The 25938-nt window shown below is 38.9% G+C and overlaps 2 protein-coding genes across 4 annotated transcripts; both read right to left on the bottom strand.

Moving 5' to 3' along the window:
• Positions 1-203: 203 nt before the first annotated feature.
• On the bottom strand, positions 204-20611 carry camkk2 (calcium/calmodulin-dependent protein kinase kinase 2). 3 transcript variants are annotated; one of them, XM_082539487.1, is made up of 18 exons: positions 20241-20611; positions 14250-14562; positions 13708-14049; positions 12163-12210; positions 11108-11161; positions 9786-9837; positions 9208-9341; positions 8876-8912; positions 8720-8741; positions 8514-8602; positions 6769-6968; positions 6530-6583; positions 6376-6449; positions 6144-6231; positions 5670-5801; positions 4272-4375; positions 4081-4134; positions 204-3173 (listed from the first exon to the last, which is right to left on the bottom strand). In XM_082539487.1, exons 2-18 carry the CDS (start codon positions 14478-14480, stop codon positions 3101-3103), a joined length of 1788 nt encoding a protein of 595 aa, XP_082395613.1. In that variant the 5' UTR covers positions 14481-14562; positions 20241-20611; the 3' UTR covers positions 204-3100. The 3 variants fall into 3 exon arrangements, with proteins under 3 accessions (XP_082395613.1, XP_082395614.1, XP_082395615.1); XM_082539488.1 differs by lacking the exon at positions 20241-20611 and adding an exon at positions 19918-20120; XM_082539489.1 differs by lacking the exon at positions 4081-4134.
• Positions 20612-22021: 1410 nt separating this feature from the next.
• On the bottom strand, positions 22022-24520 carry snrpd3l (small nuclear ribonucleoprotein D3 polypeptide, like). Its single transcript, XM_082538611.1, has 4 exons — positions 24395-24520; positions 23540-23680; positions 22685-22877; positions 22022-22230 (listed from the first exon to the last, which is right to left on the bottom strand). The coding sequence occupies exons 2-4, from the start codon at positions 23663-23665 to the stop codon at positions 22166-22168; spliced, it is 384 nt and encodes a 127-aa protein (XP_082394737.1). The 5' UTR covers positions 23666-23680; positions 24395-24520; the 3' UTR covers positions 22022-22165.
• Positions 24521-25938: the final 1418 nt, after the last annotated feature.

Below are 25938 nucleotides of genomic sequence, written 5' to 3'. Positions count from 1 at the left end.
GAATTAAAGCACGACAGTGTTTAAGTGTTTGTAAGGATATGGTAGATGCAGAAATGTTGCTCCCGCTGTGCATTACACACATACAAAGAGCACAATGTGATATTACCGTAAGCCTCTCAAGAATCACAGTATGTTCTGGTGCACAGCACAGACTAGTGGTCTACCTCCGCAACTGCATCAATAACTCAATCCACAACATCACAGAAAGGCAATTATACTTTATTCAAATTATGAACAAGGTACAGGTATGTAGAGAATATTTACTTTAAAGGTCCCATTTGATGTAAAGGACCTCTCATGCTATGACAATACAGTGGTATGTGTTCAGTAGTTAGCATGCATTTAGGAGGAAAAGAGCCCACCCCCCCCAAAAGCTCTTAATAAAATTAATTACACTACAGAATGCAAAATTGTGTGAACAATAAAGGTTAATCACTTAGCCTGACCATTCTGGCAACAATGGGCAGGTCTATTGAAACCAGCTACAAGTTTAAATACTGTATAAAATATTTATCATACAGTTGTTTTTGTGACTTGCACCCCACATTCACACTCAAACAGTAGCTCACTTTACTCTTGTTGGTTATGGAAAATATTCACACCAAAGGAAATGCATCTGTCTTCTTATGTTCATGACAACAAATTAATCTGACAGTTAACAGCAACTTACAGTAGGTGCACTATGTTACAACTATGTGGTAACAGTCCACAATCCAGAGCAAACTGAAGATAAACGTTATTATTTGTTGGATATCTTCACCGAAATTACACTTCAAAACTAATTTTAACCTTATTGGAAGTCTAAAACCAAAGTGCATGTCCCTACGCTCTAAGGTGGATATCTTTTTTGGGGGGAAAAAAAAGATACATGAGCAAAACTAATTAACCACATACAGCCCTCTCGATTCAACTCGGTGGGTGTGGACGGTGTACATGACAGGTATCTGACAGGGCGTACCGTTGCACCATAAAGTTACACCATGTGCATAGTACTCGTCTTAAAAAACAGACATACAGTACAGTTCAGAGTGACATGCAAGAAGAAGTACGTACAAAAAGATTCCAGTCCCTTTCTCATACATTCAACACGTTAGTGCTGAAGTAATTAGTGTGTGGAAGCATTGAATGTAATAACTACTTTCAATATCGTGCTAATACGCTAAGTTAACTAAAGACACACTGATGAGGGAAACAATGATGGCTCAACAAAATGTACAAAAGTGTGGGAGGAAAAAGAAATACTGGCAGTGGCCAGTGGTACCCCTCAGCCTCCTACTAGATGCACCTGTGGTCTGAATTTCAAAATCCTACGTCATCTTGTTCTCGAGTTATCACATTTACATTTCAGAAAACTTGACCTCTGACCTTGAGGTCAAGATCACTGAGATTTAAACCCGTCAGAGATTTTTAGTAGCTACAATCTGAAACTCCTACGTCGCTTCATTCTCAAGTTATCGCATTAATAAACTTGAGCGTCCTGGCAGGGTGACGACAACCCCCATCAGCCTTTTACTGCTGAGGCATAAATAACTTAATGCTTTAGGACCGAAAATGAAGCTCGTTAATAAAAAAAAAACAAAAAAAAAAACAAACCTACTTTAAAAGTTGAAATATTTGCAGAGTTGTCTACAGCCCAGACCAAACATGAGAAATGTTTCTAAGTTCAACACTTCGACAATATGCCATGCATAGATTTGTACAAAAAGTCTGCATTTGCACTATGCTTCCATTTTAGACTCACTTCAGCAGCCATTTCTAACAGATCAGCATTATTTATTTATTTATTTCAATTTATCATAGTTTACAAAATGACTTTGAAATGTGCAGTTTTAACATAATATCGGTACCTCCTACAATACAAAAACAAACAAAACTAGTAAAAACATTCACAAGTTTTTTGTCGTTGTTGTTTTAAGCTTGAGGTTCAATTGTGATTTTCTGTTTAATTTGTCTGCATACAGACCTCAACTTGGAGAAGTGAAACAAATACGTGAACACAGTGAAATCATGTGACGCTCGGGATCCGACCACAAAGCCCGTTTTTGTCTAAACAGACCGATTTACAGCTTCAACAACACGTTTAACCTACAGAATCATTTAGAACTAACACGTTGTGTTTTCCCCCAAATACATCAGGTAGTAGCTCACCTTCACCTTCACGCAGGATTTATAGCAAACACCTAAAAATCACATAATTGTACATCTTAAAAAGATTCACCAGAAGCACTAGATCTTTAAAACAAGGAAAGAGGAAGGATGACTTTTTTATGCCCTCTTGTATGCAGCAATGAATGTTATTATTCACAAAGCACTATATCAACTGTATTAAAGCTTTCTGAAAGCTATTGATTGTAGTAAATGAGAAAAAAAACAAAAGTAATGGCTGTACAACAATGTAACTGTTTAGAAATAGCTTATACAGTGTTTGCATTGGGAAAGTAAACACATGCATTCGGTGAAGTAAACATTTTTTCACTCTCCTTTTTTTCCCCATTTTGGGTAAATTCTATAGATACTTCACTCTAAAATGTGTTACCAAACTGGGCACTGCTACCACGAAGCAGAGTGAACCAGACAATCGTTTTTAAGAAAACTGCTTATTTAATTGTTGGTGGTGATGGTGAAGACAACCATCCTGCCCCCCACCCAAAACCCCCCTCCAAATATTCCTTCGTCCCGTATACCTGAAACACAAGTGGCTAGACTATGATAAAACCCGAAACTGTACAGCTGAAGCCTGAGACAAAGCATGCTAGGACTATAAGAGCATGCAGGGTAGGAGAAGGAGTGGGCCAGGCAGAAGGGGGCGAAGGTTGAAAGTAAAGGAGGATGCTCCACCCTTGGATGGTTTCCATGTTACAGTTTAAGTCCCATAACCTTAAATTAAACTGTGTAAGAGGACAGGACAGAATAAAAGCTTAGAAAGTGATCATCAAAGTGCCTTAGAGCATTATTTCCTCCCTTTTGTTAGTGTCTGCCACACTCGACCACCTCCCAAGAAATGATGTGTGGGCTGCAAGTATAAAACTGTGAGTAAAGGGGTTTTGTGCTGTGTGATTGCAGGCAGCCAGATGCCAGCGTGCATATTAAACCTCCCGCATCAGGAAAGAGTCTCATCCTCTCCCACGTAGGGCAGGTTCATACTTCTCATCCCGTCACCGCTTTCCTGTTTCCTAAGTAACACAGCAGAGAGGCAGCGTTAGTTATAGCAGTGCTGTAGGCTCGCTGTCATTCCTATTTCACTGAACAGAGAAAATAATCAGATACTATTAAGCCCTGTTTACTAAGTCAAAGCAACCATTTAGCTGTTACATGGCAGAGTACACAGAGTTCATTTCTACAGCAGATACGGTGAAAGAGAGCCCCAGGAAAGGTTGAAAAAACAAAAACTGGTGAAAGCGGGGAAACAATATCTTAAAAAAGTAAAGATGGCATTAATTTACAGACATGTCCTTTCATTAAATGTCAAGACTGCTTCATGCAAGGGAAAGTAAAAACACATGAAGATAAATGGATGCTCTTGGCCCATGATGAACTGAGTGTGGACAAAAATGCTTTTTATTATGACTTGACTTTTAAAATGCTTCTTTAATTTGTTTTCTTTTGTGGGTCAACCCAGAAAAAAACCTAATAACCTAATGAACCCTCTGTGATAAAGGACATCGTTCTGTGTATCAGCTGGTCACCCGCTGTTCGCGTAGTTTTGTTTACACTCAGTAGCTTATGTGCGTCCTAATTTATCTTCCATTATATGAATGCCTAATTGAATGACATATTTACAGTATTTCCCCGCTACACAGTTCATACTACACCAAAAGCACCCTCAGACACAGATAACGACAGGAAATTGGATTGCAGGTACTGAAGGTTCTTAAGTGAAGCTCAACATTCCCTAACAAGGCTTCTCCAGACATCCCCAAACCACCAGAGGTTAGTTAACAAATGTGATGCACAGGAGTATTTGACCATCACCACCATACTGGGAGACAGCTGCTTATATCATGCCAGCGGGTCTTAAAATATTCTCTTGACCACTTAAACAGCATTACAGCAGGCAAGAACTATGCCAGCATTATTTACCTTTTTTGGTTACAATGAATGTAGCAGTATCTCACACTGCCTGCTCTGCCTTTCCTACAGGGCAGGAGAAGGGGGAGAGAAATAACACCAACAGTCTTTCAGACAAACTACTTGGCAAGCCTCGGCTGGCTCTGCTGCTGCCTTTTTCTTTAGAGTTTAGAAACTGTAGTGTTTTTGTAAACAGTGCTTACGTGAGGGTTTGCCCTGGAGGACACAAACTGCTGCGGTCCTCCTTCCGGCCCCAGTCAAAGGGGTTTCCGAAGGATCGCTTCCTGAGCATAGTTCTTACCAGGATCTTCAAAAAAGTAAACAGTACTTAGTAATGTAAAGATGAAAAGCTTCAATTTTATACATTTTAAAAATGTCCTTCATTTTAGAGCCCTAACAATGAGAACACAGCTAAAGAACTGATTTCTCCTAGATGTTATTGTCCTACAAAACAGTATGCAGTACTCATCAAAAACCACTATATCATTAATATGTAATTCATATTTAAGAAAATGTTTCTGCTGTGATAACAGATGGCAATGTCGTGGTAGAGCTGATGAATTTGGAAGTCAGATGTATTTTCCATTTGTGACTTTTAACTTTTTTTAAGTTAAAAGTCAAACAAAAATGTTAAACAACATTAATTAATGCAGCTAAAGAAAATCTTTTTTTTGAAAAAATGAGTCATGCATCTGCTGTAGCTCAAAGTGTTGAAAGAGGAACTGAGTAGGTGCAGTGCCTCAGCTGTGGGATGGTGCAATGTGACTGAAATTCTTTTTCGTCTTTCGGCTGCTCCCCTTAGGGGTCGCCACAGCGGATCATCTGCCTCCATCTCACCCTATCCCTAGCTTCCTCTTCTGTCACACCAACGCTCAACATGTCCTCCTACATTACATCCATAAACCTTCCCTGAGGTCTTCCGCTTTTCCTCCTGCCTGGCAGCTCCATCTTTAACATCCTTTGTCCAATATATTCACTATCCCCCTCTGCACGTGTCCAAACCATCCCAGCCTTTCCTCTCTAACTCTGTCTCCAAACCACTCAACCTGAGCTCTGCCTCTGATGTGCTTATTCCTATTCCCGGTCTCTCCTAAGGAAAATCTCGAAATTAACTCTGCAAACCATACATCATAGCAGGTCTCACTAGCGTCTTATAAACCTGCCCTTTCCCTCCTGCTGCTATCCTTCTGTCACAAATCACCCATGATATTTATCTCCCACATCACCCTGCCTGCACGGTCTTCTTCGCCTGCACTTTAGATGGTTGACCCCAAGTATTTAAACTTATCTACCTTCACTACCTCTACTCTTTGCAACTTTGCTGGGTTCCATTTCATAAGTTGCTAAAACACTCTGTTGTACTAAGTAATTAAGCTAATTTATACTAATGCAAATTTGCTAAGAAATAATCTTTTGCTCCTGATGGAGCATTCGTTCTCTCTGGTACTTTTTATTACTCTTTCATTGTAGCCGAGTTGCCCATAAATGATACCCAAATGTGATATTTCCTGTTATGACACCAAGAGAAAAGCAAATTAGGGTCTGAAGTGACTGTAATGTTTTTAATGCTTTTGTGAGACAAACATTGTTCACAAACTCACCACTGTTGCCAGGCTGGGGATGTGTTTAACAGAATTCTCCACTTCCTCCTCGGTTACTTCAATAAGCATACAGCAGTTATCGTCCTCAGGGGGAAGTGGCTCAGCACCATGCCTTGTCACCCATGGGTGTACCTGGACACAAGCACAAGGCAAACAAAGGAGTTCTTTGAGTAATCAGATTATGTGCCACACATATAAACTTAGACAGTGTCTTTGGAGGCACAACAGTAAAAATTTACTCAGGCTGAATCTAAGTGCAAAATTATACTTGTTAGATCAATGTAAGCTATTCATTCATATCTATAAATATATGTAAACTGCTATAGATTATACTTCACAAACAGTTGATTTATGAATTTAATGACATAAAAGACTGTAATGTCCAAACAAAAGAACAATAATCCTTTTGACATTTTGTGTGTGTGTGATATTTAAACATGACACACGGCCACCGGCAGCTACCCGTGTGTTTACCTTAATCTGTGGGATCGTTATCCTGGTCTCTGGATTCTTGTCCAGCATTTTCAATAACAAATCCTTGAGATCATCTGATATGTCGGCACTGTTGTAACAAAAACTAATTAGACAACTGAGTAAATATGTTATTGAGAAAGTGCCAAAATTGTGTATTTAATTTAATAAATATGCTATTTATACAATAAACACTGGGAACAGCCATCTGTTAAAAGAGCAAGGCAGAACTTACTGTTCTGGTAACACCACGGGTTGTGTCTTGATTTTTTGATGAAGACTGAGAATGCGCTCATCCATAAATGGACACTGTGAATACAAAAAAAGTGTGTCGATTTTAGCAGGATCACTAGTACCAAAAAAATGTTAATGTTTTTTCCCCAACTCACCTCTCCAAAGACAAAGCAATACAGTGTCACTCCCATGGCCCAAACATCCAAAGCCTTAGCAGAAAAGCAAAACAGGTTTAATTTGATGTGAAAATGATTGTTGGGTAGCTGAGATTCAAAATTTCATAAATGTTTGGAAAGCAGGAACATTTTAATGGAAAAAGAAAATCAAAAACAAAAGTTCTTGCATTTCTGAAAGTCATCCCAAGAGGGCACTAGTTAGCCGAATACTGCTTCACCTTTCCAGAGAAGTTCTTTCTGGTCTCAGAGAGCGTTTCAGGAGCAAGAAAAGCAGGAGTTCCAACTGTGCTGGTCAACAGGGCGTCAGCTCCCTCAAACTGGTTACTAACTCCAAAGTCTGCAATCTTGATGTGTCCATCTTCTCCCACCAGCAGATTCGACGGTTTGACGTCTCTGTGGATGATCCTCTGGTAATGTACTATTAACAGAAAAAACGAACAAACTTTATTATCGCAATCGGGTCACATTCGTAGTATTCACTTTATGGCAGAATTAAGATGTTCTAATGGTGAAAAACGGCTTGACCATTTTTTTTAATGGCTTGGACTCGTGAAGAAAAATCTCTGGTAGTGTAGTTAGACAGCCAGCAAGACGTTTGGTAAATGATGATAAATTATGTCCACACTACCTGGTTAAGATGTGAAAATGAGAGTTAAGTGTGCCTTAATTATTTAAACTGTTTTTAACTAATCTACCTGCACCATGACTAAAACAAGCCTACTTTCCTTTCCAAATGACTCCAGACTGTTTTTGTGTCCATCCCTGCTTGCACTGATATGCATTAAGAGCCGCTGAAATTATGTGAAATGAACTTTGTGGAGTGTTGCTAGAGTCAAGAGCAGCTCAGACGAAGGCCTTGTGTAAATGGCAGGGAAGAGCTGTAGGAGGACAGCACTTGATTGTACAATCAGAGCTTCATCTTCTTACCACAATCATAATTCTAATGGAAAGCATTAGCAGACTTTTATCTCTATAAGGACATGCTGATACTATGCAACATCACTGTAATGAGCTAATTTTTAAACAAAACTATTAGTATGGGAAAAACATCTCTGGCTGATATTTTTCTCCAAAGAGAAGACTGAATTAAAGAAATGACGCAACACAATTTCAGATCTATGGTCTAAGCTGTATTTGTGCTATTATTAGTTCACCTGGTCAGAAAAACCTGGGCTACCAGAATGCAAAGGTGATGTCATATGAATATATACAAAGTTATATGAGCAAGGAAAAAATAAAATGAAAAACTGAATCTCAGAATTTTGTCCAAACAATAATGAAAAAGATATTCAGCTTTTGAAATTGGTGCCTCCAAATCTGACAAGTATACACTCACCAACCACTTTGTTAGGTACACCTGATAACCTGCTCGTTAACACAAACATTTAATCAGCCGATGGCAGCAACCCAGTACTGTTTAGCAATGTAGACATGGTCAAGAAGACCCGCTGAAGGTCCAACCGAAGAATGGAGTCCGGAGACGAAAAGTGATCTGAGTGAGTTTAAACGTGGCCTGGTCGTTGGTGCCAGATGGGCTGGTCTAAATATTTCAGAAACCAATGATCTACTTGGATTTCTTCCACACACCTTTATTAATCGCCTTGTTGAATCTATGTCATGAAGAATAAGATTAGTTCTGAAGGCATGAAGGGGTCCAACCAAGTATTAGTAAGGTGTACCTAATAAAGTGTCCACTGAGTGCTTTATTTTGTACAAACTGAAAAAAACAACATTTCAAGACTAGAACAACTGTCACAGTCGGCGTGACCAAGGTAAACTTGTTTAATGAGCCATTTTGATGTTGTACACAGTGCTGGCCATCTTGGTGGGTTAACAACATAAAATCTGTTGAGTAAAATTAATTCACTTTGCAAGTCAGATTAAATCTATCTACACATGCGTAATAAACACTAATGTAGTCACAGGGTAGGTGGAAGAGTAGCAGGAGGTTTTGAAAACTCACAGTACTCGATTCCCCTGAGAAGATCCTGGAAGTAAAAACGTGCCTGGTCCTCGCTGAAAGGCTTATCGGTCGGCACCTCCATCACAGCCCTAGATACACACGGTACAACATCAACAGGTACACACACAAACACACTCAATTACCAATCATAACTAATGAGACTGGGCTCATTCCAGTGTCACAATCATATAAGAGGCTTAGCTTACCCTTGCTTCACCAGCTCAAACACTGTAACAGAAAACAAAGGAGGTTAGTGAGGACAAGCAAACTAAAAAAAAACAAAACACATCTTTTAAAGATGAGGTTAAAATTGACTTTGTTTTATGCTTGCTGTGATGTGTTGTTGTCTGGCCACAACATACCCATGTACAGATGGTCCTCACCGGGGTCATCCAAAACCTGGCACCACATTGAAGAGGAATGGAAATGTGTGAACACAGATACACAACAGATCATCTTTTGATCTTTTGTACCAGGCAAAGTTAAATATACCTTCGGTGGAATTTCTAATAAGAATACATAGAGTAGAAAGATAGCTTTACAGTCTAACACAATTTATGTACATTTTAAGGTTCTTCAAAATGCCATTGCTGTTTCCTTTCCTTTCTTAACTTGTTTAAAATTAGCGTAATACCAATAAGTAATCCTTAAGAGATCAAATGAAAATATCCACATGTTTTACAAGATTACTCACTTCTACTAGTTTGACTACATTAGGGTGGTCAAGCTTTTTAAGGATGGCAATCTCTTGATAGACTCGCTCCAGCGGCCCTTTAGGTTGGGCAGGCCCCTCGGGAGCGGCTCTTGCCCCACGAGGAGGAGGTCTCCCTGATGGAGGAAACAGGGAAGGGTAGAGGGACAGGATAAAGATAGAGTCAAATCCTAAGTATTGGTATGTTCTGTTAACATTAACATTATCATTACAGACATTACAGATGCTCTGCTCTGGCCCTGAATCTAAGAAACTTGGAAAGAAGCTGACTTTTTGAAGATGTTTCATCTCTCATCCGAGAAGCTTTTTAACACCTTGGCCATGTGATGAGACACATGATCAACAGCAGGTCAACAACCCTCTTAAGGGAGAACTTCCACTCGGGTTTAAATACCTGGGACGCTCCACCATTGGTTTTGAGAACTGAAGAAGCTCCTCAGATGAGAAGTGACACGTCTTCAAGAAACTTAAAGAAGTCCAGTCGCTTTTCTTTCCAAGCTCTTTAGATTACCATGAACTGGATGACTGAGACCTTACACAGAAATATGGCCCTTACTTACGTGGGAAACCTGCCTGCCTCATCAGCCTCTTCTTGGAAAGCACCTTCATCGCCTACAGCACAGAGAGGGAAACTTAGTTGGGTTGCAACAGGTTAAGAGAAACAGAAAGAGTCCAGCAGCCAAGAAAGCCAAAGAAAAGATAAACAGCAGCATGCTTACAGGTTTCTTACACTTGCACCCTAAACCTAGAAATTCTGTAGCTTGAAAATGCTTGGTGTGTTTGTCACTGCTGTCACTGTAGACAGCTTTCCTCAATCGTGGTGTGAAATGATTGAAATCTGAGCCGTAACAGACACATTTTCTGCACATTTACATTAAACAGCATTTCAACTGCACTACACCGTCTATCAAGTTTGGTATTTAAGTGGTTACATGTCATAAAGAAAGCCCAACTCCATTCACTACACAGTGTTTTCAAACATCAAATTTCGTCTGGAGGTGCCGACAGGGGTTAACGAGAAGTCTGGGTGGCAGGGTGGAGTCATGTGCCTCAGCTGACCCGATAGCGATTGAGAGCGCAACCTCTCTGACCCAGAGGAAAGGAAGAAAGCTGACTACAAGTTGGGCAGACGATAAGAGCACAACAGCTGAGAGATGCCCTGCGATGCGGATACACGCAAGTCTCCCACCTGTGAGCTTTGGGAGCTCTTATCCATGTCTGCATTCCAAGATGTGTGGAAGTGGACCAACAGTTTCTTGTGATTTCCCTTGCGTAAACATTGTTGACATACTGTTGAATTGTACTTTCTTTTTCTTTTATTTGAGAGCCAGTTCTTGACTGTGCAGACACTGACACAACTGTATCTATCCCTGGTCTAGACAGATCTTTCTGACCAATGTCTCTCTCTCCACCAGATTATGTCTTCAAAAACTGCCAAGGTTGACAGGAATTTGTATCAGACTTGAAGAGAAAGCATGGTGTGTAACAGCAGTTTGGTGAATATTTCCCTATTCTTTAATAACTTAAATGCCCTCAGTTATTATGTCAATGATATAATCACTGAATGCGACACGAGGCCTTTGTCACTCGGGAGGAATATTAAAATAATCCCTTTGTCGTTGTCAATCGCTATCATGCAGCTTAATGTGAACTGCAGCAATAATCAAGAACGGCAAAAACACAAAAGCCTGAAATGATGTGTTATTACATTAGTCGACGAGCTCAATTATCTGGAGACATGTTCACATGCAGAGGCTCCACATCAAATCACACCAGTAAATATTACAAGAGGGGTTGATTATTGCAAAGTTAACCAGCGGTCACCTGACCTGTGATAAGGAAATAAATCACATCTGGACTCGCATGTGCATTACAAACTCACATAGTATGTGTTGTCATCCTCATTGTAAGCCAACTTGACAACACCATAGGAGCCCTGTCCGGAAACAAGCAAAAAAGAAAACATGAGGGAAAAATCTGAATAAATAAATATATATATGTGCTGTCAGCGTTACTCTCGTTAAAATGACGTTAACCCCATAACCACATTAATGCGGCAAATCTCCATTAGCGAGTTAGCGCGGATCGCCCCGTCATTTTAACGAGATTAACGCTGACAGCACTAATATATATATATTAAGCAGTTAGTTCTTAATGTGACACTAAAAGTGTAACGCAAATGCAAAGGAATACATAGATACACACAGGAATAAATACACAAACACACAAGGGAATTGAGTGGGCTGCTTCAAAATGAGAACAGAGAAATTTCAAATCATCGCTCCTCTCTCTCTTTCATTTTTGATTTCAGGCTAATTAAGGAAACTGGATCTGGTTTATGCTATCAAGCTTCCCTGCCCACACACAGGAAATTCAGGATAAAAAGTAGGCCTAATTACAAGCCTGTGTGTACGAACAAAAACAAACAGAGAGAGAGAGAGAGGGCAGTGTCGGTTCCTGCTGGGGGAGCAGATTGCAGATTGGAGAGACAGCACACAGCTCGTCCTACAGTCCCGGAGATAAACTGATAACACAAGTTTCTCCAACAATTCAAAGAGGCTTTAACTGTCTCCACTGTGCTCAAAAGCGCACACATTAAAAGGTCTACCTACATACGGAAATACACACACATTCTGCCTTAACGATGCCCACAATCTAAAACATTCATATAGGCACACACACCCACTCACTCATACACACACACTCTCCAAGCCTTGCACAACCCTTAGAGAGTGCTATTTTTACCAGCCTCTCATCCATCTTCCAACTCTCCCATGGCCTCGTGGTTTACACAGAGTTTGGGAAATGAGGACAGCCGGGAAGGAGGATATCAGAGACTGTCCTTGATGATGTGTGCTACTTGACAGACATGCAGTAGGCGGAGAAAATGGAAGAGTCAGTGAAAGGGAGCAATCAGTGAGCTGTCTCTCATGGTACCTTTCCAATCTCATCTTTCAGCTTGTACTGGTTGAGTTGAACACAGTCCTTTAAGAGGGAGCGAGAGAGGGGAAAAAAGAAAACAATCGTCACATCATCATGAGTATTCCTACAAAATCTGCCTGAATGTTGTCTTGAACCTCAAATTTGCCTTTGACACTTTCTCTCCATTAACATTTTTTAATACATTTCTTCATACCAGCCACTGATTTGCTGCCCTCTAAATCAGGACAATTACTCATTTTTTATGCAATCCAGTTTAAATCAAATTTCACTTCTAATCAATAATAAATTCAACTGTAATCAACAGGACTCATCAAAGACAAGAATGGATAAATCACAAAGAAAAATGTATATATATTTGAAAACTATCTTTTCAAAACTCCCAAGGACACCTTAAAGTACCAGTACACAATGACAGAATCACAGTAAATTATGGTAGAGCTGCTAATCTAAACATTTTTCCATTTTTTTGTTTTGAACAACAGAGAGGAGCTGACAGATGTGTGAAGGCTTTTCAGTCAAATGCATTGTTAAAGTAGAATGATAAGTGAAAGGGTTAATCTAACATCATGTAGATCTCATGTAGATATCGTCAAGATTTAGGCAGTTGTACTACTCTTCCTGATACTTCTCTTCGCCATTGTCATTAAGAGCTTGGTGTGTGTGTTTGTGCTAGGATATTTTGAAGAGCGTCAAAAAGACAGCTTAGCAGTACAAAGGCTGTGAGAGAGAAAAAAGGAGTAAGAATAGGGAAAAATTCAATAGATTTTCTTCAGTATGAAGGGCAGAGCTAATAAAGTTGGAGCTTATTGATATTACAGTCTTGGCTCCCATTCCAAAGGCTGTCCCACACATCATTAAAACACATTTCTAAATGTCATTTATTTGACTGCTCCTCTCTAGACTGCAAGACATATCTGCAGGATATCTCTAAATATTTCACCTAATTAACCTTTATCACTATCAATATGTAATTCTGAGAAAGCAAAATGTCTCTTCAGCCTGCTGCTCTGAAAAATCCTAACTACAACTACATGTAACAGCTACACAGCTACATCTACTTGGACTATAAAACCTTACCTTTGTGTCCACAAAGCTTGCTCTTTATCACTTTGCTGCTGATTTTAAGACAAATGCACATGTAGTTCTTACTGTCAGACAGCTGTGGTATTTCTTATGACACACTAACATGTGTGGGGCACTTTAGTGCCTCGCTCTGTGTCATTAGTTAGGTTATCCATGTGTAATGGTTTATGCAATACACAATGCTGAAGGGAATACAATGAGTCACATGGTGCAAAAATTACATAATAACCAAAATATTATGGCATATGCTGCAACCTCATTATAACTCATACTGACTTAGCACTCGTGGTAGATATTAAACTACTGCTACCAATATGGCTAACACTTATTATATAGCACGATTAATTTGATTTAGCTATATTTTCTCCATTTAACGCAGGCTGAAACACATTGCAAGCTACAAAATCCTTATACCATTAAAACTGAAACTAAATTAGCTTTAATGCTTAATCATACCTGGAGGTCTGTGATGGAAACACTGTGGGACTCCACAGTGGGCCGGCGGGGCAGGCGTGGAGAAGAATGAGGTGACGTGATGGGGGAGTACGGTAACGATGGATAAATATAGCGCCCATTAAGTCCCGGTGAGCTACAGGGTGAGGTTGCTGTTTGTGAGCGCTCCTGCAGAGAGAGTTTCCTGTCTGAAAAGTTTAACCTTCCCCTTTGCTCTTGGCTTCCGGGTAGTAGAGCTTCTGGCCGACCAACTGTATGAGACAGAAGGTCACAGGATGGAGTCCGGAAAGGTGCTGCCACAGAGGAAGCTGGCTCCGGCGTCTCTGAACTGTCCATTTCTTCTACCTGACATGAGATGGATTTGAATGGTTTATACTTCTCTTACTTACTAATCATCCACTTCATATCCTCTATTCACCTGCACCTTGATGTACTTACGGTTCTACTAGACAAAGATTGTTATATGTAAAATCCTGCTAAACCTTACACTTCATACAGTAGACATCAACATCTCTAGCATGAACCCTTGCCTTTGTTGCTCTTACCTCTTCCTCCCCAGCCTCTCCAGGTGGTCGGCTGGGTTCATACTCTGTTACGACAATTAGGGACTCCATTGGATCCGGCGAGGGTGTCTCAGAGTGGGTGTTTAAAGGTGGGGCAGGACAGCTGCACAGTAGATCAGGCAAGGGCTGAGAGGGTTGCACTGGATTTGCATGACTGCTGCAAGAGGCTGGAGGCTCAGCAGATGGCCAAGGGGTTACATGACAAGGAAACATGGTGCCTCTTCACAAAGACTGCCAACCAGTGCTCCATCAGATGGGAACGTATGGGGAATGTCTCTTAATCTATGACAGCAAACTAAAAAATGAGAAAGTGCATGTGATTAATACTTCACACCCTTACAACTTCTGTGTTATTTTCTTTTTTATTATGACCATCTCCTAGAGTATGCTGCAGATAGTCCGTTCTTACACTATCCCAGAGGTTGTACTCTGAACCTTGTAACCTTTAATCTATAATTATGTCTGCAATCATGCAAATGATTCACGGTGATTGCTTGTTAAGATTCAAAACCACTCAACTTTCAAGATATTTTCACTACGTTCAAGTATATTTATATTTATTTATATAAATATTAGAAGTGGCACGATACCACTTTTTTATGTCTGATACCAATACTGATATCATAAATTTGGATATCTGCCGATACCGATATAAATCCAATATAGGGTATTTCATAATCAATAAAAGGTTTTTTTAAATATTTTGCTGCATTTTGTATAAGTTCATACTCAAGTTTAAAAAAAACCCAAAACACTAAAGCTATTTTTTTTTTACCTATATGCAAAAAAATACACTGCACCCAAAATATTTCATAGTTCAGCAACACTGATCAATCTAATAAAGTTAAACCTACACCATCCTCCCTATTCTGGTATTTTAAAGAGTGCTTAGTGGAAATATTAAACAACCTAACTAATAGGGTTGCCAACTCCCAGCAAAAAAATAAAAAATAAAAATAGGGAACCACCCCCCACCCTCATAATGCTTAATTGACATAATGGACTTTAATTTAAAGCACGTGTAAAAGAAAATAAAAAATTTTTAAAATGCACAGAAGTCAATAATTTTTCTACAATAATTAAATAGATTCAACATCTTTCTTCAACAGAATTGCAAATGAAAAAGTACTGCAGCTTTCTAGGTTATAAATTTGACTTAATAGTTACTATATACAATAATGGATTTCTATACATTTTACATCAGACGAAAACTTTGACTGTAAGATTCAGATAATTATTTATTAAAAGCTAGAAATGACAATTAGAAGGAAAAGTATGTCTTTGTGCCCCTTTTCCCTGTTCATGCCCTATCGGCCCCGCTGGCTAAGCTTTGCTAGATCCGCCCCTGCACAGTTACCAGCCGTCAGCTACATAGAAAAAGATCCTGGTGTAGAAAGTAATATTAAATAAATTCTAACAACAGATTATCAAGCTTAAACGTTCTGCTGTTGTTTATCCGCTGGTTTCCTCTTTCTGGCGCAAAGTGGGCGATAAACAAACAAGAGAGACGGTAGTCGTGACAGAAAAGCTGATCAGCTGATCATTGATCAGTTTCATGATTGAAGTAGCAACAGGAGAGGGAGGGAGAGAAGAGGCAGTCGCTCCATATATTGGTTGTTAAGCTTAACGTGGGAATGCTTTACGAACATTCAGAGATGAACTTACACACTTGCTTTACTTCTCTAGGATAGCTTTCTCCGAGATGAAATGCTGGTTTATGAGCGCGTAGCGAGGCTCCAGATGCTCAACCAGACCCCGGACAAGTCTCGCACGCCACAGCCGCTCTATCACGAGATGCACACTGCTCCGACGTGCTAAGGTTATGAGCTAGGTTACACTATGTCACTAGTTTTGTGAGGTGCTTTGTGATATTTAATGGATCAGATTACATTTTTTATTTCTCTCCGATATCCCATCCAGTAATTTAGATCAGTATCGGACCAATACCGATACGTAATATCGGATCGGTCCATCTCTAATAAATATATATATTCAATAAATTGGATTTGGATTTAGGGGAATAAATATATTAAAAAATGAATACAACCTAATAACACATAGTACACAAATATCCTTATTATCTTTATTGAGGTGCAAAGCAATACATCTACACATTATCTCATCATCAGCAAATATTAATTAAACCAATAGCAATATAATGTGTTTGTAAAAGATGCAATTTCCTATTCACACAGTCCCTTTTGCCAGAGTTCTCCTAGTAACATCTGCACAGTCACCTGGACTACTAGACATTACTCTTACACTTCACCTGTGATTTGGGTGAAGCCAGATTAAACAAACTACTAAACTTCAGTTCCACTATTAATAATTTTAGCTTGATGCACAGTAAGCCAACTTCACTGAAAAGGTGCATACTTCCCCTGTTTTTGAACTGGTGCCATACAACTTTAAACTGTGAACTGGGAGCCGAAATTAAGAAAAACAGAGGTTGACTGTTTCTTTTCAGCCAAGAATAATTTAGGGCTGGCATAAATCCTGTGACAAAGTATGGTAAAATTTACATGTAAGGTTCAATTATCCACAGAGCCTGAGCAGCACGACCCAACTTGTGGGTGTAATGAAAACGTGTGGGATAAACAATCAGGGATGCTGTTCACTGGCTCTGAAACATAAGCAGATAGGGCTGCTTCCATAAGAAACATCCATGGTGCAGAAATTTTCCCACACGTTCTGTTAGGTGATAATTAATTCAGGCAAACGCGTCTAGTATCGCAAACTACAGATACAATGCATCTATAAACGCATGGGTGCAGTCTGCTTTTGATGTTGGGCACACAGTAGCGTGGTGGTTAATTTTTATCTGTGAAGCATCTAACCAAAACCATTTCTTGCATAATTAAAAGAGGCTAATTTCCATCTTGAAATCCACTCAGTTTATTATTTGCCTATTACGTGACAGAGAAATGGAGACAGGAGAAAAGAGAAGAGGAAAAAGAAACAGACAGATCCCCTATATTTTCTGTCATGGTTTTGACAGGATTGTGGCACTGTCGGTGTGTGGGAGCTGAGTAAACCTCACAGATACAGAGAAAAAAAACAACAAAGGGAAGCCATAAGGCAAGAAAGACAGTGGGAGATCCAGCCAAGCTAAGAGCGAGAACCATGTGTGGGAAGAAACACCCACTCCAGGTGGGCTCTCTTCTTTCACTGCCAACCTATATATACAGTACTATTGTAATGTAAACTGACAAAAGAGGAAAAGAAATGCTGCACATTACAGAATAACAGTTTAATAAGAAGGAACTGAAATTGCTGGGTGTTTTAACTGCCAAGTCTATTTAGCCACTTAAATTACCCCCTTGTGATTTTTTTTAAATGTTTTTTTAACTGTTATGTTAAAACATTTTCAAAACCAGAAACATTTTCATTTCAATTTTGCTGTAGAGGATAAATGTTGCTTATTTGCGTCTTTCTCAAGTCAATTTAACACCTCTGGCTTTCATGACCTCTGAAAACTTCTGACATGTTATTAAAAGCAGATACTTTTTGGTTGGTTTTAATTCATTAAAACAAAAGTATTCCGACTAGAAGTGAGTGTTAACTTACCCAGTTTGACCTACAGATACACAGATGACACAAAACAAGGCCTGTTTCCATAAAAACAAAAGGGTGTTTATGCAGTATCATCAGTTGATGATGGCATAAACTCCTAACGTGACATTGTAACTGTTAGTCAGACAAGACAATATTACTGCAAATCTCATTTCCTACCTAGAAGGGCTGGGTTTTCAGCAGGAGATGTACTTGAATGCTGAAATCACGATGATTCGGTTTGATACAATATTTTGCATCCACTATTTGCTAAAGTCATTTTTGAAACTGCAAACTCCCAATTCCCTCGCACTAAAGATAAATACGCTACCTCAAAGGTCACCAAGTTTCTGTGACACAAGAGAACTGCACAGACTTCAATTTCATTTTTGTACAAAAACACTGTGCATCATTAATGACTGAACTGCTGGCTAAAGCCCAAAACTTCCCTGATCCCTGCGGATCACAGCAGCACGACGAAGAACAAGGAGTCAGATTTGAGCCTCGAGAAACACCAACAGATGCTGCCTAGCTCCAGATGCCATACCGTGCCTTTTACCATAACAAAAATCATGTGACCTGCCTGTCACTATCTAAGCGGGAGAGGATGGGAGGGGAAGAGAGGACTTATCACAACTTGCAGGGGGTCCAAGCCATGTAGAGCATTAATAACAACACAGGCACTGTGTTATGGAAATACCAGTACAACACAGGGCCATCTGGAGCAGAGGAGGATCCCCAGCTTCATTAAAAGATCAACAGGGTTACACTGTCAGCGATGTCCGGCACCGTGCAAGAGATAAGCTCCTGTAAATGGAGGAATTATTGTCCTTGATCAACTTAGCTGCAGTGTTGCCACATAATCACAGCACAATTTAGGGAGAATCCGAAAAACTCATTTGGTGACCCAGACATTAAATTGAATTTATTTATTTCAATTTTATTTATATAGCAAGCTGCATTTTATTGCAAGATAAAGACAATCCAACAGAGAGAAACCCACCAATCTGAGGGTCCTCGATACGAAAGCACTTGACAATGGTGGAGAAAAAGATCTACCTTTTAACAGCCCTCCAGTGGATTCATGGAGGGGCAGCAATGCAAACTCCACAAAGACTCTGTGATAATATGTATCAGTCATGCCCTACGTTACAATGGCACAAATCAAATATCAGCCATTTGAATCAGCTGTGTTGGATCAAGGACACATCTAAAACCTGCAGGACACCAGCCCTCGAGGCCTGGAGTTGCCCACCCCTGTGTTAAACGGTTTTAATGATATGACACAAGAGCCCCCCGCCACAGAGGGGACAGAGATAGTAAGGGATATTTAAAGGATTAAGAAAACTGGGATTAACAGGTTAATGGGATTAATTAATGGGTAAAATATGTTAAACCTATTAAATTGGATTTTAATTTTCTTATTGTTTTGTTTTTACTCTAACTTATTTATTTGTGTATTATTTAAAGTGTGCACCTTGTCTCTCTTCACCTCTCTATTGGACAAACTTAATTTGTACACATATTGTACTAGTTCTGTTACCAGGCTTCAAAACATAAATTGCTGAATGAAAACAAAGAATTTCAATAATAATAATTATTATTATTATAATTATAATTATAAAAATAATATGGTACAAGTAAATTTAAAGGGCATTTTCCAGAATGAAGGTCCAGCACATTAAATGTGTTTCGACACATTTCTACTCTGTATCTACTGAAAGGTTAAGGCTAACCTTATAAAATAACCACAAAACCTACTATATCAAAGTTAAAGTTCAATTTATTCCTGTAGAGTGATGCCAGGAGTTAAATGTGTCAAATATATATACTTTAAATGGTTTTCCAAAACAAAAAATAACATAATGATAACTAAAATAAAAAACATCGGGGACTCTGTGCCATCAGAGGCTTTCTCTCCTCAAGAATATGTCAGCGCAACTTCCCAAAATGGTAACATTAGATGTTACCAGAGCCCAACATGAAGATTTGAGACTAAACCGAGACTCTGCAATTTCACAAACACACAAACAATCTTTGAGATAACCGACAAACAATAACACATGCAACTGGCACCACCGGATTTCGTGTTACTTACACCCACAGATAAGAGCTGCTACATCGACTGTAAATGTCAAAGCGGTTAAGCTGCTCCGGTGTTGTTTGGGCGTTCACAAAGTCACCGCCGTCTCAAGTCTAAGCTAACTTAGCTCTGAGCTTCTAAGCCAACCAGCTCAGCTAACGTTAGCAGCTGCCTCATCTGGCAAGATACAGATGTTGTGGATGAAGGAGTCAGTGATGCTAGTACGTCCCAGTAACGTTCATGCTACAGCCGCTGGCAAAGATGCAGGAAGCAATCGTTTAAAAAAAGAAAAAGAAAATTGTATATATACTGTGTGATTTAACAAACAAAAACCTTACCTTGGCGTGTTATTTAGGCCTACAAGTGAGAAATGTAAGACTCCCCCTCCTTCCTCGTCTGCTGTGTGAGTAGCTTCTGCCCTGCGACAGCTAGCTAGCTGTTTGAGAAACGGAGACTGTAACAGACTGAGAACCGATGTTTTGACGGACCAATCCAGCTGAGCACGCAGGTCCCGTGCTTCACATGGAGGAAATGATAACTGCAGGCATTTAACGCAACGCTTTTATATGCTAACAAACAACCTAAGCTACTTCCGCTGAAGGCTACGATGCCCTTTTGCCTTCTTTTATTTCACGAGTTTTAAATATAACATTCACGGTTCCTGGTCGTTTCTGCCTCAACTGCTTTATGACCTAGTGGCACCATCTTGTGGTGTACTGGAGAGTTGGACCTAGTAAAATAAACTGGCCTTGGCTCTTTAATGATGGGCACATTTTATTTAGAGGTCTAACATAATAAGACTATTATATTTAGGATGGCTGTGATGGCTACCAGGACACTACAGCCAAGCCACTCTCATTACACGTCCTTTGTGTCTATGTGGTTTTGCATCTGATAGCCATTATCTTTAAATCATTGAGCTTCCTGCACTGTCTCCACAGTACATACTGTATATTATTGTAACAGATCTTGCTTGCTCTGCATTTGGTATAAAATGCTCTCTAGATTTTTGCATTAATTTAAAACAATTCAGGAAAACTAGGGGAAAAAGGTAAATTTTGTTGCAAATTTCAGACTTAGAAATCCTGAATGATGATTCATGGTCATAACTAGTTAATTTACAATCCAAAACATTGTGGGTTTGTTTGTTTTTTTTAAAGGGTACACTTATGCATAAAAAAATGTGATAAACAATCCCTCTAACACACAGCTGGTGTCAAGTAATCCAGGGTTCTGCCCATTCACATGAAAGAGATGAAGATAAAACTAAAAAAAAAAAAAAATTAAGATATTAAACACAGAACGCAGACTGGAATCAGCAGTCAGTTTCTGAAACAAGAAGCGCTATACAATAGTTAAGTATTAAAGGCTCTGCATAAATGTGTGAGCACTTTGAGTGTTTTGGTTAACAACACTTGAAAATGATATGCGAGATAACAGACTTATGAATATCACATTTCTAGTATCGAAACAGGGGAGAATCTCATGGATTATAATTGAGCATTTCATTAATGTTTAAAGGGGTTTTACTTGGCCTTTTTAGCTGCAGAGTAAGCAAAAAAATAAATAAATAAAATTCATATGTAGGCTTAGGCTACATGCACATTTTATGCAAGGTTAGCAACTATAGTACAGCCATCCTGTTTTATGGTTCTATATTAATGCTCAAAGAGCAATAAAGCTGTTGAAAAAAAAAAAAAAAAAAAAGTTGTCTGCAGCCAACACAAAAGAGGTAGCATTTAAGAATCAATGCCGTACTTACTACTGATGCCTACTATGGGGAAAAAGACTGTATGGTGCTGAAATCCTTTAAATGCTGCCATCTGCAGAGGGCCAAGGACTCCTCTGGGACTAGTAAAATTAGTTTCCAAAGAATTGATTGGTTAGTATGTGGTGATTTTATGCCCGATTTTATCTGGTCCACAGCAGAAGGCAACATACTCAGGTAACCTTTTATAGTACAGAAAACCCAGGGTTAACACTGAAACTACTTGGATAAGGCTAAACACCGCATTCCTAGTACATTACTTATTAAATACATTTGAAAAAAAAGGCAGGTGGCACAAGTGAATCTCTTGTAAATGGGAAAAGAAAAACAGAACAAAAACATCAGGACACATCAAATTGAAAAAGTTTTATTTTAATTAAAAGAAATTAAAGCAACAGACTGCAAAGTACGAGATTTCAAATGATATCCAACGTATCAAATTCAAGGGGAAAACAAAAACTATACAATGCAAAAATGTTAATGTAGCTGGAGCAATTATCGCCTCTTCTGGAAGATGTTTCCCCTTCCCATTCCACCACGCCCTCGTCCTCTTGCAGCCACTGGAGAGCACAAAAAACAAAGATGGCATACTATCAGTTTTTAACGTAGAGTACCTCACTGAATCAGAAATACACCAACGGTTCAGTAACTTTAATAATACATTCAGTACTTTGGTTGCGAGAAGTACAGTGAAGTCTAATTTTGTATCCTTAACACCCACTTGGCAAAATATCAGTTCCATCTTAAAGGGGATGTGAAGACAAATTGAACAACAATGAAACATTTAAATCAGTGTTTTTGACAGATCCCCACACCTATGACAAGACTGTACTTATTAAACAAGGAACAGAGCAACACTGGACAGAAAGCACTTTTCTCATGGTAGGATTTAGTTATGCTGCACAAACACAAAAAGGCAATCAATGTATGCAATGAGTATAAAATCATCATCAGTTGCGCCCACTACTGAACATACTTGACAGGTGTATCAATCTACTGCAAATTTTCACTCACCTTGTGCTTTAAGAATAGCTGCCTTGCCCCTTCCTGCACCAGATCCCTGGTTCTTATTCTTCATACTCTTCAGCATAGGAGCATTTTTTAACATATCGGGTAAAATCAGAAAGCGGATTTTGCTGCCACGGATGTAAACTTGCTCCAGCTGTGCCACGCGGCCATCCCGATAAGTCACTGTGATATTAGACATCTGTAAGAAACAAAGATCATTCTTTCAACAAATGTAATCAAACTGCTCTTTAGTGTTTTATTCAAATCAACAGTAGTTATCTAAACTTTACAAAGCCATAAAAGGAACAGTTTTTTACCATCTGATCCGGGACCGATTTTTAATTAACTGGCTTTTACTAATGCAGCTACCAGATTGGGGTCTCCAGTACTTGATTAGCACAATTCACTCTTAATTTGACACCAACAGGTGGAAAGCTTGGAAACCTTTAAACAACTATGGGGAAAAAAATAAAACACAAAAAAACAGAAATAAATGTTATAATTAAAATAAAAACACCACAAATTGAACCTGAACATTCAGAACAGAGAGACACAGAACAAAGACACTATTATTTGTAATGAAAATTCCTTTGAGCCTCATTAAGCTTTTCTATCTGTTTTGCCACACAAGACATTACGCCATTTATGGGCATGTACCTGAAAATAAAGTAAACAAAACTTGTTCAAATTATCGAGCAGCCTATTAAAGACTAAACTGTTGATTACTCTAATGAAGGCAGAAAAGAAAAAGAAAAAAAAAACCATAAAAACAATACAGTACCAACACTTTGGTTGATGGGACCCCAGGAGGGAGGAGCAACACCATCCACATTCACTTTACACTCTTTATCATGTACTGACCTGGCAGTTCATGTTGTCCTCTGCTTCAATCAGCTTGCCTCTGTAAACCTCTCCAGTGTTGGTCTCACAGGTCACAATGTGTCCTTCTGCCTCATGCAGGACCTTGATTGGAACGCCGATGGACATTTTTCAAGAATGTTTCTGGAAAACAAAATTTAGCAGAAGAAATGTTACACTGTGCACATTCATAGGCTGTAAGCTCCTGCAAACGCATTTTATTTTATTTTTTTACCATCAAACATCAGACTCAAAATTATATTTAGCCATAAAGTTTGGTTACAGTTAACTGGCTTGTTAATTTTGGGATGCGTTTAGTTACAGAAACACCAGGGAAGCAATCACTTGTCCACACATTATCCTCGCCAATTTATTTTTCACTCGAGTACTGCCTGTGTAACGACAATCAGCTCTCTTATACCGTTTAAAGAGTTGCTGGGAGTTGATATATAACAATCAGTGACCCTCGTTAAGATGGGATAAGCAGGCTACAGTTAACTTCTGATCAATAAAGCGAATCTCTCAGTCAAATCATTGAATATCGAAGCTGCGAGAGGAATTAGCCTTCATTAGCGAGCTAGGCTAATGTACAATAATATATCCTGGTTGCATACAATAATGTAATCCAATTAATGCCATGTGTAACAAACCAAACTTAAAATTACACAAATACGATTTCAACATTAACGTTTGCCTCTTTATTGCAGTAACAAGTTATTAGTTCGGCAAATAGACGGAGCCATATTGGCTCCTGAATGAACGCGCTTGATTCAAACGTCCAAGAAACAAACAACGCTGCTAATGAGCACGGAAAAAAATTACGGTCTCAGTTGAATTACGAGTATTTTTGTTTCTTACCTGGAGTCTATCGTAAAAGCTAGTTTCTTTGTTATTGCTTCTTCGTTTGACGTTGCAACGTGCGCCAGACGCGGTTCCCTACCTTTTGAGCCCTTTTTCCGCTTTCCCACAATCCACCGGCGGGTCAATCGAATGCTTCCTGCGATGCTCCGCAGTGCATTGTGGGATCTGTATTTTTATGGCTTTACGGGTTCACAAGGAATTTGGCGAAAAAAATGATACATCAAATGATCATCAGTAGATCTTTTATACATGCCGTTTATTGTATTTTTTTATTATTATTATTCCATAATATGTCATTGTTTGTCATATAAGTTGCAGGAACTACTCTCTTTTTATTTGATAGGTTATTTTTTCCAGTTTATTGATTGCTTGTCTCTAGATTGATGGCTGGATGTTTTGTATTATTTTATCTTTAGACTCAAGGGACAACTAGTGGGAATCTGAATAAAGAATAAAGAATGAGCAGACATTCTTATCTGTCTCTCATCAGCTGTCTATGAATCAAGATCTAGGCAAACCAATGACCAAACAAACCTTAATTATGTTAAAATAGCTGTTGAGCTGACTATAAATAAAAATAAAGTTGCATAGTTGCATACTATTGTTAGTAGCGAAGGCTATCGTATGTGGGAAATTCCCTCCCGAAATTACACTTTTACACCTACCATTCACTTCGCAGAACAGCATCACAGTAGCTCCCTGGTGCAGGCCCTGGTGCACAACTGAGCAGTTGGATAGATTCACCAGAGTCTCCAGCTTGAGAAATAGTTTGTTCTCAGATTCTCTGGTAACTTTTAAGAATCACCAAAACACAAGTTTTAACATTAACAGTAAGGAGGGTAACCCGTTTAGCCAGGTTGCAAAGAAAAAGTCACACCAGAAGAACTAAGATTTGAAGAAAAAAACAACAACAATAAGAACAACAACAAAAAAAACCCATGGGGTAAGAAGAATCACATGTACTAACAAATTTAAGTTTGAGGCGTTTAAAAAGAAGAACATTTGTGAGGTGTAGAACAAAGGATGCAGTACTTGTAATGGTTATGCGGTGCATTGGTGGAGGCGGGTAATTTATGAGGCTGACTGAAATCATCAGCCAGAGAGGGAATGCACAGAGTATGACTCTTTAAATAAACACTGTGGTCTCTGCTGCAATAAATCTTTTGTTACTGAGTTTCTGATCATTTGCATTTCTTTCTAAAAGATAGCCTAATCATTTTGCATGCTGGTGTCACACATGTGTAATTTATGGCAGCATGACACACTATAAATGTACACACTGGATTGTTTTCCTCCAGGTCATCATACCACAATGGTCCCTTATCTTTTTTATTTTTTATGACTCAGGTATGTAATATCCATAACCAAATCATTTTGATAACCCTTCTCATGCTTATCAAAATATCATAACATGCAACAACAACAAAAAACATTAAAATGAAATGGTTTCACCCATTTTAATTCCCTTCTTGCATGATTACAATGTGTAATAAACGCATTTAAGTTTTTGAATAAACACAGTGCAAGTTAGATACGTACCC

This window comes from Aulonocara stuartgranti (genome assembly GCF_965226115.1).
Source record: "Aulonocara stuartgranti genome assembly, chromosome: 7".
Taxonomy (NCBI): Eukaryota; Metazoa; Chordata; class Actinopteri; order Cichliformes; family Cichlidae; genus Aulonocara; species Aulonocara stuartgranti.
The sequence above is the reverse complement of the archived record's forward strand: the minus strand, read 5'-3'. Positions and strand labels throughout refer to the sequence as shown.